The 13,222-nt window shown below is 44.0% G+C and overlaps 1 protein-coding gene across 1 annotated transcript in view; it reads right to left on the reverse strand.

The window, feature by feature from the left end:
- The window catches only part of adgra2 (adhesion G protein-coupled receptor A2), a 111,245-nt gene extending 98,384 nt beyond the window's left edge, over positions 1–12,861 (reverse strand). The window contains exon 1 of the mRNA XM_056246673.1: positions 12,014–12,861. Within this exon, the coding sequence (XP_056102648.1) occupies positions 12,014–12,243 (230 nt within the window). The 5' untranslated portion in view covers positions 12,244–12,861. The remainder of the gene's footprint in view (positions 1–12,013) is intronic.
- Between the last annotated feature and the right edge of the window lie 361 nt (positions 12,862–13,222).

The raw sequence follows: 13,222 nt of genomic DNA on the forward strand, positions 1-13,222 counted from the left end.
TGCGGGGGGCGCCGGGAACAATCGCGCTCGCGCTCGGACTGCAGCAAACGAGCCCACTGTGAAAGCTCCGTCACCTGCCTCCGCAATTTTTCATATCAAAGCAGTGAAGGCGGGCGGGAACGTGAAGGAAAATGATAGCAGATAAACCAGCAGGGCGCGCACGGCGCACAGACTGGTGTGTGGAGGTGAATTACAGTGAGCCGTTTGTGACGGGAGACCAAAAATAAATAGCGGTCAATAGTAAAACGACACGTCGACTAAAAAAATTGCCGTCGACTAATTTGCATGGTCGATTACGTCGACTAAGTCGACTAATCGCGGCAGCACTAATACTAATATATACACTCACCTAAAGGATTATTAGGAACACCTGTTAAATTTCTCAATGCAATTATCTAATCAATCAATCACATGGCAGTTGCTTCAATGCATTTAGGGGTGTGGTCCTGGTCAAGAATCTCCTGAACTCCAAACTGAATGTCAGAATGGGAAAGAAAGGTGATTTAAGCAATTTTGAGCGTGGCATGGTTGTTGGTGCCAGATGGGCCGGTGTGAGTATTTTTACAATCTGCTCAGTTACTGGGATTTTCACGCACAACCATTTCTAGGGTTTACAAAGAATGGTGTGAAAAGGGAAAAACATCCAGTATGCGGCAGTCCTGTGGGCGAAAATGCCTTGTTGATGCTAGAGGTCAGAGGAGAATGGGCCGACTGATTCAAGCAGATAGAAGAGCAACTTTGACTGAAATAACCACTCGTTACAACCGAGGTATGCAGCAAAGCATTTGTGAAGCCACAACACGCACAACCTTGAGGCGGATGGGCTACAACAGCAGAAGACCCCACCGGGTACCACTCATCTCCACTACAAATAGGAAAAAAAGGCTACAAATTGCAAGAGCTCACCAAAATTGGACAGTTGAAGACTGGAAAAATGTTGCCTGGTCTGATGAGTCTCGATTTCTGTTGAGACATTCAGATGGTAGAGTCAGAATTTGGCGTAAACAGAATGAGAACATGGATCCATCATGCCTTGTTACCACTGTGCAGGCTGGTGGTGGTGGTGGTGGTGTAATGGTGTGGGGGATGTTTTCTTGGCACACTTTAGGCCCCTTAGTGCCAATTGGGCATCGTTTAAATGCCACGGCCTACCTGAGTATTGTTTCTTACCATGTCCATCCCTTTATGGCCACCATGTACCCATCCTCTGATGGCTACTTCCAGCAGGATAATGCACCATGTCACAAAGCTCGAATCATTGGAATCAAAATTGGTTTCTTGAACATGACAATGAGTTCACTGTACTAAAATGGCCCCCACAGTCACCAGATCTCAACCCAATAGAGCATATTTGGGATGTGGTGGAAAGGGAGCTTCATGCCCTGGATGTGCATCCCACAAATCTCCATCAACTGCAAGATGCTATTCTATCAATATGGGCCAACATTTCTAAAGAATGCTTTCAGCACCTTGTTGAATCAATGCCACGTAGAATTAAGGCAGTTCTGAAGGCGAAAGGGGGTCAAACACAATATTAGTATGGTGTTCCTAATAATCCTTTAGGTGAGTGTATATATATATATACATACTGAGATATACATATAGGCTATATATACTGTATATGTACTGTATATATATATATATATATATATATACACACACTGTATACAGTATATACATACATGCATACATACTATACACTCACAAACACTCATGAAGCAAAATCCAGACTTGACTCTCATTACACTCTCATTGCACTCTCTCACTGTTTCCCATTTCATTCTCGCTCAACAGATAAACAAACATTCAACTAAAATGACTCTCCTTCATCCCCTCCACATCATCTCATTCTCTCATCTTATGTCCTTTCCTTGATCTCTACCTCTATTTCACACTTTCCACTTATTTACCTCCTCTCTCCCTTCTTTCTCTCTCTTGGTCTCCCTCCCCCTCTATCAACTCAGTCACTGTGCAGCCGCACATAATTAGCTCTAAACAGCGCACTGCTCTCCCCCACATCTGGAAAGAGTTTAGGCATGGCAGTTTCCTACCAGGACAGCTAAATATTTAGGTTCAGACTCACTGTGTATGGATGAACTCATGATAGAGGGGTGGAGCAAGAGGAAAAAGAGGGTGCGTTTGTGCGGAGAGGGGGAGAAAGTGGAAAAATGGCCGTTTATGGTAAATATATTGGGCTTTATACCACAAAGTAGCACCAAATGACTTGTATATGCCAACGGTATACACTAATGCGGAGAGGATTTATGAGTAATTTAGGATGTAATGGAAACCTGGAGAAGGCTGACGTGTGGAACGGCATCAAACAGCACGCACACACGCACGCACAAAAAGCGATCAGTTACCCACAGAGGTCAAAGCAGTTAAACTCTAATATGGAGGTGTAGCCACAAATCCTCTGCCGAGCTGCTTGACAAACAACGAGAAGCAGCCAATGAAAGGCTCTCACTGAACAAACCGCATCTCTCCTGCTCCTAACCGAGTGCTTTGGGTGATTTACAGTTTTAAATATATTTGAAAGAAGGGCAGAGGCGAAACGTGGGGAGTAAGGAAACAGAAGAAGCAGTCGGAGCAGCGGCTGAGAGGTTAGCGCACGTTCTCCGACACATTGAGATGTGGGGCTGGGCTTATTTAAATCCAGTTCATGTTATTTCTCGACACTGCCAACAACCCATAATCGACAGCATTTGCTATGCTCTATCGAATGTGGACTGTCATATTAGGCAAAAACAATAAAACGGCCAAAATAGGCAAAAGTAATATATAAAAAGAAATCAAAAGTCGAGCAGAGACAAACAAAGAAAAATGTATTTAAAAAGCATGATATTTACTTAAATGCGCAATCTCTACTGCCACTATTCCCTAATTCATTCAGGTTATGGTCTATGGATGAACAATAAGGATGGAGAATACGATTTTGGGTAATTACTGAGGTCACTCCTCCACATTTTCCCTCTCCACCAATCAGATTAAGGGATGCCATCTGCTTATCTAACCTAATCAGCTGAGGAATGCCAGATGTTGTGTTGCAGGCCTGCAGCTGGTCCAACAGATAACCTTTACCAAAATGACTGACCCCAGAAATCACATTCTGACCTCTTGAGGCCTGTCTGTTTAGAGTTGGTGAGATACAACAATCACTTATTTACGGTTAGAGCTAAAACCGATTGTTGAACTGATTTTCTCAGTCACATTACTCTGAAACTGAAATGTAAAATGAACTAACATACAGTACTCAGATACAGTATCAGTGGATATTCTGCTGTGAGACTTATAAAACCACCAACAAATGTACCGCACTACCCATAATTCCCCTTCTCTGCCTGACACACCGACACAGACTGTATAAGGGGGAAGATACTGACTACTCATAGGAAAATGAATGAGATAGATTTGGATTTGGCAGTGTCATGAACAATTCAGTCCACCCGTTTAATCAAGCCTGTCTTCACTCTCAAATATAAAGGTTCTTTATTGGCATTGATGAACCTTTAACATCCATGGAAATTTTCCATTGCACAAAAGGTTCTTTATAGTGGAAAAAGGGTTCTTCAGATTGTTAAAATGTTCTTCACACAAAGAACATAATTGTTCTGTTAAGAACTGTTCACTGAAAGCTTCTTTGGGGAACCCAAGATGGTTCTTTTATATGGCATCAAACCCCTTTTGAAAGCTTTATTTTTTAAAAGAGCTGGACCAAAGGATGTGCTGTTTGTAATGCCTGATGAAACAGTGTAAGGACTACTGTGATTACATGATTAAGTAACTTGGTTACAGACTAAACTAGTATGCTATGCAAGTGGCATTTTAAAACGACAAAATGACTGAAGAGCAACGTGTCGCCGCCGCTCTGGACTACTGCATCTAATAAAGGACGCAGCAGAAACTTAAGGAGGCTGCATGCGTGGCTTTATTCCGTGCTGTCGTCTCCATCGGTTTCAAAACATGTCTCCGAAAGAAAATACGTTGAAAGATACAGTACAATTAACCGAAATCTGTATCATGTCTCATGTAATCACTCAATCAGAGCTGCAAACAATGTCACGTAACATTATACCTCAGAAAAGCCATTCGTTGACCATAAACTTGATAGTCAGCAAGAAAAATAACTAACTAACTAATAAGAGGAGCATTTTGCTAAATATATGCACCATATTACATAATCTATTTTTTTTTTTACAGTTCTTTAATATTTAATGTATGTTTGAATGAATCCATCAAGTTTTATGGCAGCCACCATTTAAAGGTGCAGTGTGTGATTTTTAGCGACATCTACCGGTTCGGTTGCGAGTTTGCACTAAGGGCTCAGCCCACTGCTCACCCCTCCCTTTCGAAGAAGCTACGGTGGCTAAAACGGGACAAACATATTGTCGTCTGGAGACAGCAGAGAATAGCCAGAGTAAGCCAAGAGTGTGTAACTGTTACGCGGCAGCAAGGATGAAACAGAGAGTGAATCCAATCGCAAGCACATTTAATTAAACAGAAACAAACAGGAAATCCAGGGAACTCAGAACCAGACAGTAGTAACATTAAACAACAACCGACAGCCAACAACTGAAACACAGGGGTTTAAATACACAGACAAACAAGCTAAACAAGATAACAAGGGGGCGTGGTTAATAAGAGACACCTGGGGAGACTAATAGACATAGACGAGGAACACCTGTGGACACTGAGCAACAACATGACAAAAGACAAGACACATGGCAGGATAACATGACAAACAGGGAATCACATGACAGACAAGAACAAGGAACAAAACACAAAACCCACACCGTGACATAGCCCCTCCCCTATGGGCGGCTCCCGACGCCCATAAAAACAAAAAACAATAGTTCAGGAGGGTGGTGAAGCGGAGGCGGTCTGGGGGAGGGATGGAGGGCCAGGCCCGCACAGGGGAACGGGACCAGGACCTGGTGGACCTGGGCCATGGAGCGTGGGCAGACCAGGCTGTGCAGGCGACCAGGGTGGAGCAGGCAGTTCAGGTGGCCAGGGCGGTGAAGACCCTTCGGGCGGCCAGGGCGGTGAAGACCCTTCGGGCGGCCACGGCGGAGAGGACCCTTCGGGCGGCCAGGGCGGTGAAGACCCTTCGGGCGGCCAGGGCGGTGAAGACCCTTCGGGCGGCCACGGCGGAGAGGACCCTTCGGGCGGCCACGGCGGTGAAGACCCTTCGGGCGGCCACGGCGGTGAAGACCCCTCGGGCGACCACGGCGGTGAAGACCCCTCGGGCGGCCACGGCGGTGAAGACCCCTCGGGCGGCCACGGCGTTGAAGAGGGCCCTGAGCTAAGCAGAACCAGCGGCGAAGGAAACTCTGCGCTGGACAGGACTGGCGCAGGATCAGTGAGCTCTGGCGCAGGATCAGCGGGCTCTGGCTCAAGGGTGTGCGTAGCCCACACACACCACATGGCTGTGGCCATAATGGCCAGTGTTGCGGTCACTGAGGGCTCAGGCGGCGCATGCGTGGCGTGATCAGTCTCTGGCTGGGCAGACGTGACGTGAACAGTCTCTGGCTGGGCAGACGTGACGTGAACAGTCTCTGGCTGGGCAGACGTGACGTGAACAGTCTCTGGCTGGGCAGACGTGACGTGAACAGTCTCTGGCTGGGCAGACGTGACGTGAACAGTCTCTGGCTGGGCAGACGTGACGTGAACAGTCTCTGGCTGGGCAGACGTGACGTGAACAGTCTCTGGCTGGGCAGACGTGACGTGAACAGTCTCTGGCTGGGCAGACGTGACGTGAACAGTCTCTGGCTGGGCAGACGTGACGTGAACAGTCTCTGGCTGGGCAGAAGTGACGTGAAGCTCTGGCTGGACGTGGCTGACGTGAAGCTCTGGCTGGACGTGGCTGACGTGAAGCTCTGGCTGGACGTGGCTGACGTGAAGCTCTGGCTGGACGGCCAGACGGTCTCTGGCTGGACGGTCTCTGGCTGGACGGTCTCTGGCTGGACGGTCTCTGGCTGGACGGTCTCTGGCTGGACGGTCTCTGGCTGGACGGTCTCTGGCTGGACGGTCTCTGGCTGGACGGTCTCTGGCTGGACGGTCTCTGGCTGGACGGTCTCTGGCTGGACGGTCTCTGAGGAGGCCTTTCTCCTCCTCCTCCGGGCCACCGGACTCGGAACCACCGGAACTGGGACCAGTGTTGAAGGCCTGGCGTACCCCGGGCTGAAGCTCTCCAGACAACTGGAGAGTGCCTCTCTCCAATCCAGGCCAGAGAGATCGGGGAGCTCCCTAGGGTTGACCGCCTTAGCCCCCAGCCGGTAACACAATTTTATAGCCTCATTCCCTAGGGTGCATGAGGCAGCAAGTGCAGCAAACCCCCAGGTAAACTGGAACAAATCCGGGCTGTTCAGGGCTAAGGCCGCGGTTTTCCCAGCAAACTCCCGGTCCATGCTGGGAAGATCAGACGAGATCCGTGCTGCTGGATTCATTGGCGGTCGGTTGTTCTGTTACGCGGCAGCAAGGATGAAACAGAGAGTGAATCCAATCGCAAGCACATTTAATTAAACAGAAACAAACAGGAAATCCAGGGAACTCAGAACCAGACAGTAGTAACATTAAACAACAACCGACAGCCAACAACTGAAACACAGGGGTTTAAATACACAGACAAACAAGCTAAACAAGATAACAAGGGGGCGTGGTTAATAAGAGACACCTGGGGAGACTAATAGACATAGACGAGGAACACCTGTGGACACTGAGCAACAACATGACAAAAGACAAGACACATGGCAGGATAACATGACAAACAGGGAATCACATGACAGACAAGAACAAGGAACAAAACACAAAACCCACACCGTGACAGTAACATTGTCACTGTTTCTGTACCACAGTCCATTATAAACCACATCATGGATAAAGTTTACAAAGCCATAGTCAGGTGAGGATCAAGCGTCTTAATATATAATATAATAATAATATATATAATATTATTACTGTAAAATATATTTTAATATTATAAAATATAATAATAATAATAATAATAATAATTCATTACATTTATATAGCGCTTTTCTAGGCACTCAAAGCGCTTGTAAATATAATCAGCTGATTGTCTCACAAACGTTCCAGCACATTTCTCCCCACATAGCAAACCCATAATACAGCGAGGGAGAAGAACCACATGAAACTACACAACTATATATGTTTTCTAACAGGGTAGTAAAAGTTTAGCTGGCTAAATATGCGCTGTTACTGTGGCTGAGCTGGTTAAAGCGTAAAGCCATGTTTAAACTCGACGCGTCCGCATGATATGAGCCCAAAGGTGCGCGCGGCAAAAATGACATGATTGTAACAGCGCGCGCCTCCGCATCCCCTAGACACCATTTACTACACACAATAGGCTTTTTTCTCTGATTTTGAAAACTCTTCGCGATCGACTTAAAATGCTTCCAAGATCGACTTGTCGACCGCGATCGACGGGTTGGTGATTCCTGTAACATACTGTTTTACGGTCAATGACAAGAGTACTAATCAGCTGTCTCACGAACGTAACCAGCACATTTATCCCCACATAGCAAAGCCATAACACAGCGAGGGAGAAGAACTAAATTACATGAAACAGTCCAACTACATATTTTACACCACTGACGAGGGAAAAGTCACTACTCACGGTGTTTATGACTAGCTTCTTCTAGCTTCCTGCGGCTTCTCTTTCAAGGTAGTGACGAAACGCGCTCTGTAGCGCTGTTTGTTCGCGTTCGGCTACTGTAGAAACATGACGTCACAATTTGTCGACCTTCATAGAAGGGGGTGCCCGCGGTTATGTAGATATAAATGTCTCATTCTAAGGTAATAAAAACATTACGGTTTATTAAGTAAGTTCTTTATACATCTCTGAAAACATAGTTATGGATGTCATATTGCATTTCTGTTAATAGATACTCAAAATTATTACACATTGCACCTTTAAAACAAAACAAACTGGATTAGACACTTAATTATGTAAGTATAAGAATTATAACATTATTATTAGAAAATGGACTTATACTGGGTGCTCGCCTGCTGTGTGTAATCAAATGCATCGTTTTCATTTTATTCCTCAGAGACTGAATCTCGCGCTCTGCTGCCACACTGGAGTGCACTCGCCACCAACTGGGAATTACAGTTACAAGTTACAAAAGATCACCCTCAGTGTAATCTGTCAAAATGATGGACGGCCTTTATTTTTTCGTTACTTCTAAAAAAAAAAATCAGAAAAATGTTGGTTAACGAGACATCCCGATTTTTTTGCATATACAGATTTTATCTAGATGGATTTTTGAAAGTCTGGACAGCAAAAAAAACACATGCAATATGATTTCTTCAAACCACACATATGGAGGTGGTTTGAAATGCAATTCCAATCAGATTTTTAGAGATGCGTCTCAGTCTGGATGATCTGGCTGCTCAAAACGAATTTCTTAATTGTCTTTTGCATCACTCTTAATGCGACACGCAACGATAACGTCAAAACTGGTGGCGGAAATTCTGGAAGTATTCATATGGTGTTCAAATGGTATGTCCTCAGATTTCAGCATTTTCCTGTGCAACAGAGGAGCACCGCAACTTGACAGGGCGGTTTATATTGGAGAGCGAGAAACAAACATGCCGGACGATGGGCAAGAAGAAATGGCGATAATAGTGTTTGGACTGCTTTTGATAGAAAATTTGCGGAAATAAAAGAAAAAGGTTTAGATGAAGTCGTATTATTCTTCCTTCTGTCAGCTCGCTTTCTAATTTGGTATGGTTTCATTCCACGTGACAAACTACAGAGTGTGTGTGTGTTTGTCATCGGGGTTCCTCCCGCACAACAGGATTTTTTATCATAAATATTCAACATGTTGGATATTTACAATTTGAGATCGGTGCAGTCACGACATTCTTCTGAGCAGATTCAATCACTCTTAACACACATCACACCAAGATCTGATAAAATAATCTGTAGAAGCATCAAGATAATCAGGACTTTACCTAGGATTGTCGGAATGACAGAATTGGGCCCAAAATCGGCCAGATTATCTTGTAGTGTGTGAGTGCCTTAAGAGATCCAAAATGTGCAGTGTTGGGGGATATTTTACTTGTTTGTGTAATTTTACATATTTTCTCCAACAGTCCATAGCTATAGGTCAATCAAACATTGCACAAAAGTAAAAATAATAATAATAATACATCCGCTTCATAGCAGATTCCAAGTCATTAAGGACTTGGTAGCACCCCTGCTACTACTGTAAGCAATGAAGTACAATGCACCGGAGGGAAGTTAGCGAGAGAAGGGCATTAAAAAAACTAAGTGGAACACAGCTCATGTCAGCACACCGTAGGAATAGAAGTCCCACGTTTCAAATAAAGGAGCCAATCCCATTCAAGCAGGTGTGAGCCAAAATGGCCACTGAGTGGACTGACTTGCCTTAAAGGGGTTTTGGTATCATTCACCTCTACAAGAACTATTTTTATACAGACATTCCACATTTTCTCCTGGCGAATTAGAGAGCGGCTGAAAGAAAAAGAGGCAAGAAAGAGACAGGTGATGATTCCCCAATCACAAAGCATGTCCACGAAAACAACAGCATCGACACAATTTCAAACATCGCATCTAAACAGACAAAAAGCCAATCCTGAGAAACAGTTGGATCAACTACCTTGAAAAACACCCAACTAAACTAGTGCTGAGTGCAGCATTTTCATTAACCGTTGCTCATTTTCCCTTCAGGGGGCAGGAGACTATGAATACTTCTAACACACAAAGCCTCATAAAACTGCCACACGGTGCGCTTTCCACATGCTCGGAAAACAAATAAACGATGTTAAGAGGTGCAAAAGGCTCATGAGAACTTGTCTCCGACCGCCTCCGCCGTCTGCCACCCAGCCTTACTTTTGCCCCCTTCCTATCGTTTTTTTTTTTTTTTTAAGTCCATTTCCTCCGGTTTCGCAGAGGCAATGTGTTGAGCAGATGTGAGCAGTTATTAAGCAGAACCACTAGCCTCTTTAAATGGAGTCCTGGCTACACCGGGCCTCCTCCTCCGAGGGGACCAATCCTCGGGCTGCATACTCCTCTCCTGGGCTTGTTCGCAGCGTTTCGAGTGCTTTTAATGTTTATGTTTTTACGACAGCCATGTGCAGGCGAATTCTGCTCCTGCTGGGAAGGGGAGCAGAAGGGCATCATGGGAAGGCAGAGTTCTGAAACGACGAGTGTTTTATTCCTGCTTTTCCACACCAATTTTAAGGGCGGATACTAGCAAAGACGTTGGACGGCTGCACGGGTGTCCGTGTCAAGAAACAGACGAAAAATAGCACTCTCCTCACCAAAACAAATACACATAGCTCTAAAATGATCTCCCTTGTCTCACACAGGGATTAAGTGCATACTTTGTCCGACAAGTATTTTGTACAGGCGCCGAAAGTATCTGAAGTACTAGAACAGTCATCCAGATTAACAGGTAATATCACAATAGGTCATAACTAGCTACAGCCACACTTTGGAGTGGGTTTAACTTCCTTCCTGTGCAGACAATATGAATATGGTCCGTTATGAACAGACTGGGATATTACAGCACAGGGAAAGGAAGGAGACGGATGGCCATTAAAGTGCACTTTTTATTCGCCATTAGCATGCCCAAGTCAGCTGAAGACTAGAGGACCTGTGTGCCTTGGAGACAGAGGACTGGTTTCCTTTGCTGTCAGATGGAAAGCATGTGTAAAATGACAACACATCAGTTTTGAGTTCTGCAACAAACTCCTCTTCAATGCTTCACTCTGCTCATAATTCTCACCACATCTCACATCTGAATGAAAATATGAGCCGAAACAATGAGCTGGTAGCGTCACACTCAGTAGAGTTTGATTGTTTCACTTTGTGAAACATTCAAGCCAAAACAAAAATGATTGTTGGTCAAAGAATGTTGGTCAAAAGTTGTAAAAGCACATAATGACAGAATCTCTGTACTCAGTACAGTATTTACCATATAATAATGTTTTATGGCTGTGAGGTTAGACAACTGTTAACAAAACTAGTTCTGAATGAATATGAATAAATTGAAAAATGTCAAGTCATCTTCATTTCTATAGCGCCTTTAACAATGTAGATTGTTAAAAATGTAACCTTTAAAATTATTTCATCAAAGAATCAATTGATTTAAACAAATATTATTGATGACATTTATAATAAAAGCCACTTAGTTATTTTACACCCGTTATTTTATTATTTTGAGATGTGCTCTTGTTTGAGATAGTTAGTTGATATAATCTATTTTAATGTTAATTTACTTGAACAAAGGCTAATAATTCTCCAATAAACGATAACCACAATCTAAACACCTGAATAAACTCCGATATTATGAGTCTTTCTCATTGCAAGTCTATTAATGTCACTGTCAATTTTCCTTATACCAAATGATGGCACATATATTTGTAGTAATAAGTGAGTTGTGAAAAAAAAGGAAGTGTAAAATGTAAAAATTGTTACTGTTGCCCCTGGACTCCCCTATAGAGTTAAATTTTGACAGCTGCTCAAATCTGCTGTCTAAGATCTTGTAGTCACCAAGAAGTGTCCGACCTTTGTCTTTAGCACTCTTGTAATACCAGTTTACATCTTCCAGACTGTTGCTGTCACGATTACTGATTTTATGAGATGCTGTAGACATAGCCTACATTGTCTAATGAATATGTTCAATGATACATGTTTCTGTATCTTAAGACAACCTCTGTGCCATCAATCATCCACAATCATTTGCTGAAGTTCTGCATCTTCAAATGTTTGTTTGAAATGTGCGCTTTAGAGAATCAAGCTTAATGGTATTCTCAAACAACACCCCACATCCTCAGGTAATTTACTGCACAAACCATCAGCTTAATATATAATTATATTGAGAAGCTGATTTTGAGTGTCGTAGTTTATACTTTCTTAATATTGTACTTGAGTAAATAAATTGTGTGTTCATGAAATATGCAGAGTGCAGACTATATAACATTGATAAAGCGTTGCTAAATATGTGAAAATGAACTAAATACTCACAGAGAGACGGTCCTGTTGGGGAGCAGATTGACTTCTGGCGTTTCGGTCAGCTCCTTCCCACCGCAGCTGACTTTCCTCCGCGCTCCGGGCGCAGGGTGAGCTTTACCGCGGTCCTCCGCGCAGCTGCAGCCGCTGGAGAGGAGCTCCGGACAGCCCGCAGAGACTCTGTGAAGCAGCAGCAGGAGAAACACACGAACCCAAAACGGGATGCGGACGCAGGGTCCCGACATTGTCCCCCACACTATCAACTGTGCGGTCCCAGGTCAGCCCATGACATCAGGGCACAATCTTTTCTGGGTGATAATAACTTAAAGTATCAATGCTGAGACAGAGACAAGTTACTCCTTTCTGAGTATGAATGGATAGATCACCACGGTATACTGCAACACTCACTTCTGTTAACAAATGACAGCACTCCTGTCACTGAAGCAATAAATTATATCCATCATGTCATAATTCCATCATGCACTTTCTTTCCTCCATGTCCCATATGAAACGGAATAATTTTGTAGCACTTTACGAATGTGACGGGCAAACGAGCGGCGCACAGAAATGTCACTCTGTCGCCTTTCTAAAAAAAGAGAAGTTGTTACTCTTGTGCTTTTGAGCGCAGCGCAATTACGAGTCCTCAAAGCAGCTGTTGTCCATACTTTTTCCAAGCAGTATTTCACAGAAAAATGCGATTTGATTTGTCATAAAGTTCCGGACGCGTATCAGCAAACATGACGGACTGCTCCGCTGCGCTCCGGGGTCCGTGTGGTGTAAATCGCAATCTGACTTTGAATAACGGTGCAGATCCTAATTCCAGGACTCTGGCGCTTTTCCTCTGCCATCCTGTCACACTCACATTCAGCTCCAGCCACAGTGCGCACATTCCTCTCCCTGAGCCGCGCGGTCCTAGCGCAGCTAATTTCATGTCTCCCATATAAATCTAGTTATTACATTACAGTCTCCAGAGATTATGTTACTCTGATCATTATTATGGTAATAAAATGTACTACGTATTTACATTTACGAGAGACTGGGGAATGGGCAAGTGAATGTTAAAAAAAGTGTAATTATATTACGTAATTGTTGTAAATACATAGGCTAATCTTCTTAAAACAATCACAATTCAATATGTTATGATTTAGATGCATGTATCTGGTTTATTAAGTGAAAGAGGTCATTCCCTTTTAAAGGGATAGAAAATTCTGTCATACTCACCCT

The sequence above is a fragment of the Rhinichthys klamathensis genome, unplaced genomic scaffold (genome assembly GCF_029890125.1).
Source record: "Rhinichthys klamathensis goyatoka isolate OS25496 unplaced genomic scaffold, OSU_Roscu_1.1 h1tg000040l_1, whole genome shotgun sequence".
Classification (NCBI taxonomy): Eukaryota; Metazoa; Chordata; class Actinopteri; order Cypriniformes; family Leuciscidae; genus Rhinichthys; species Rhinichthys klamathensis.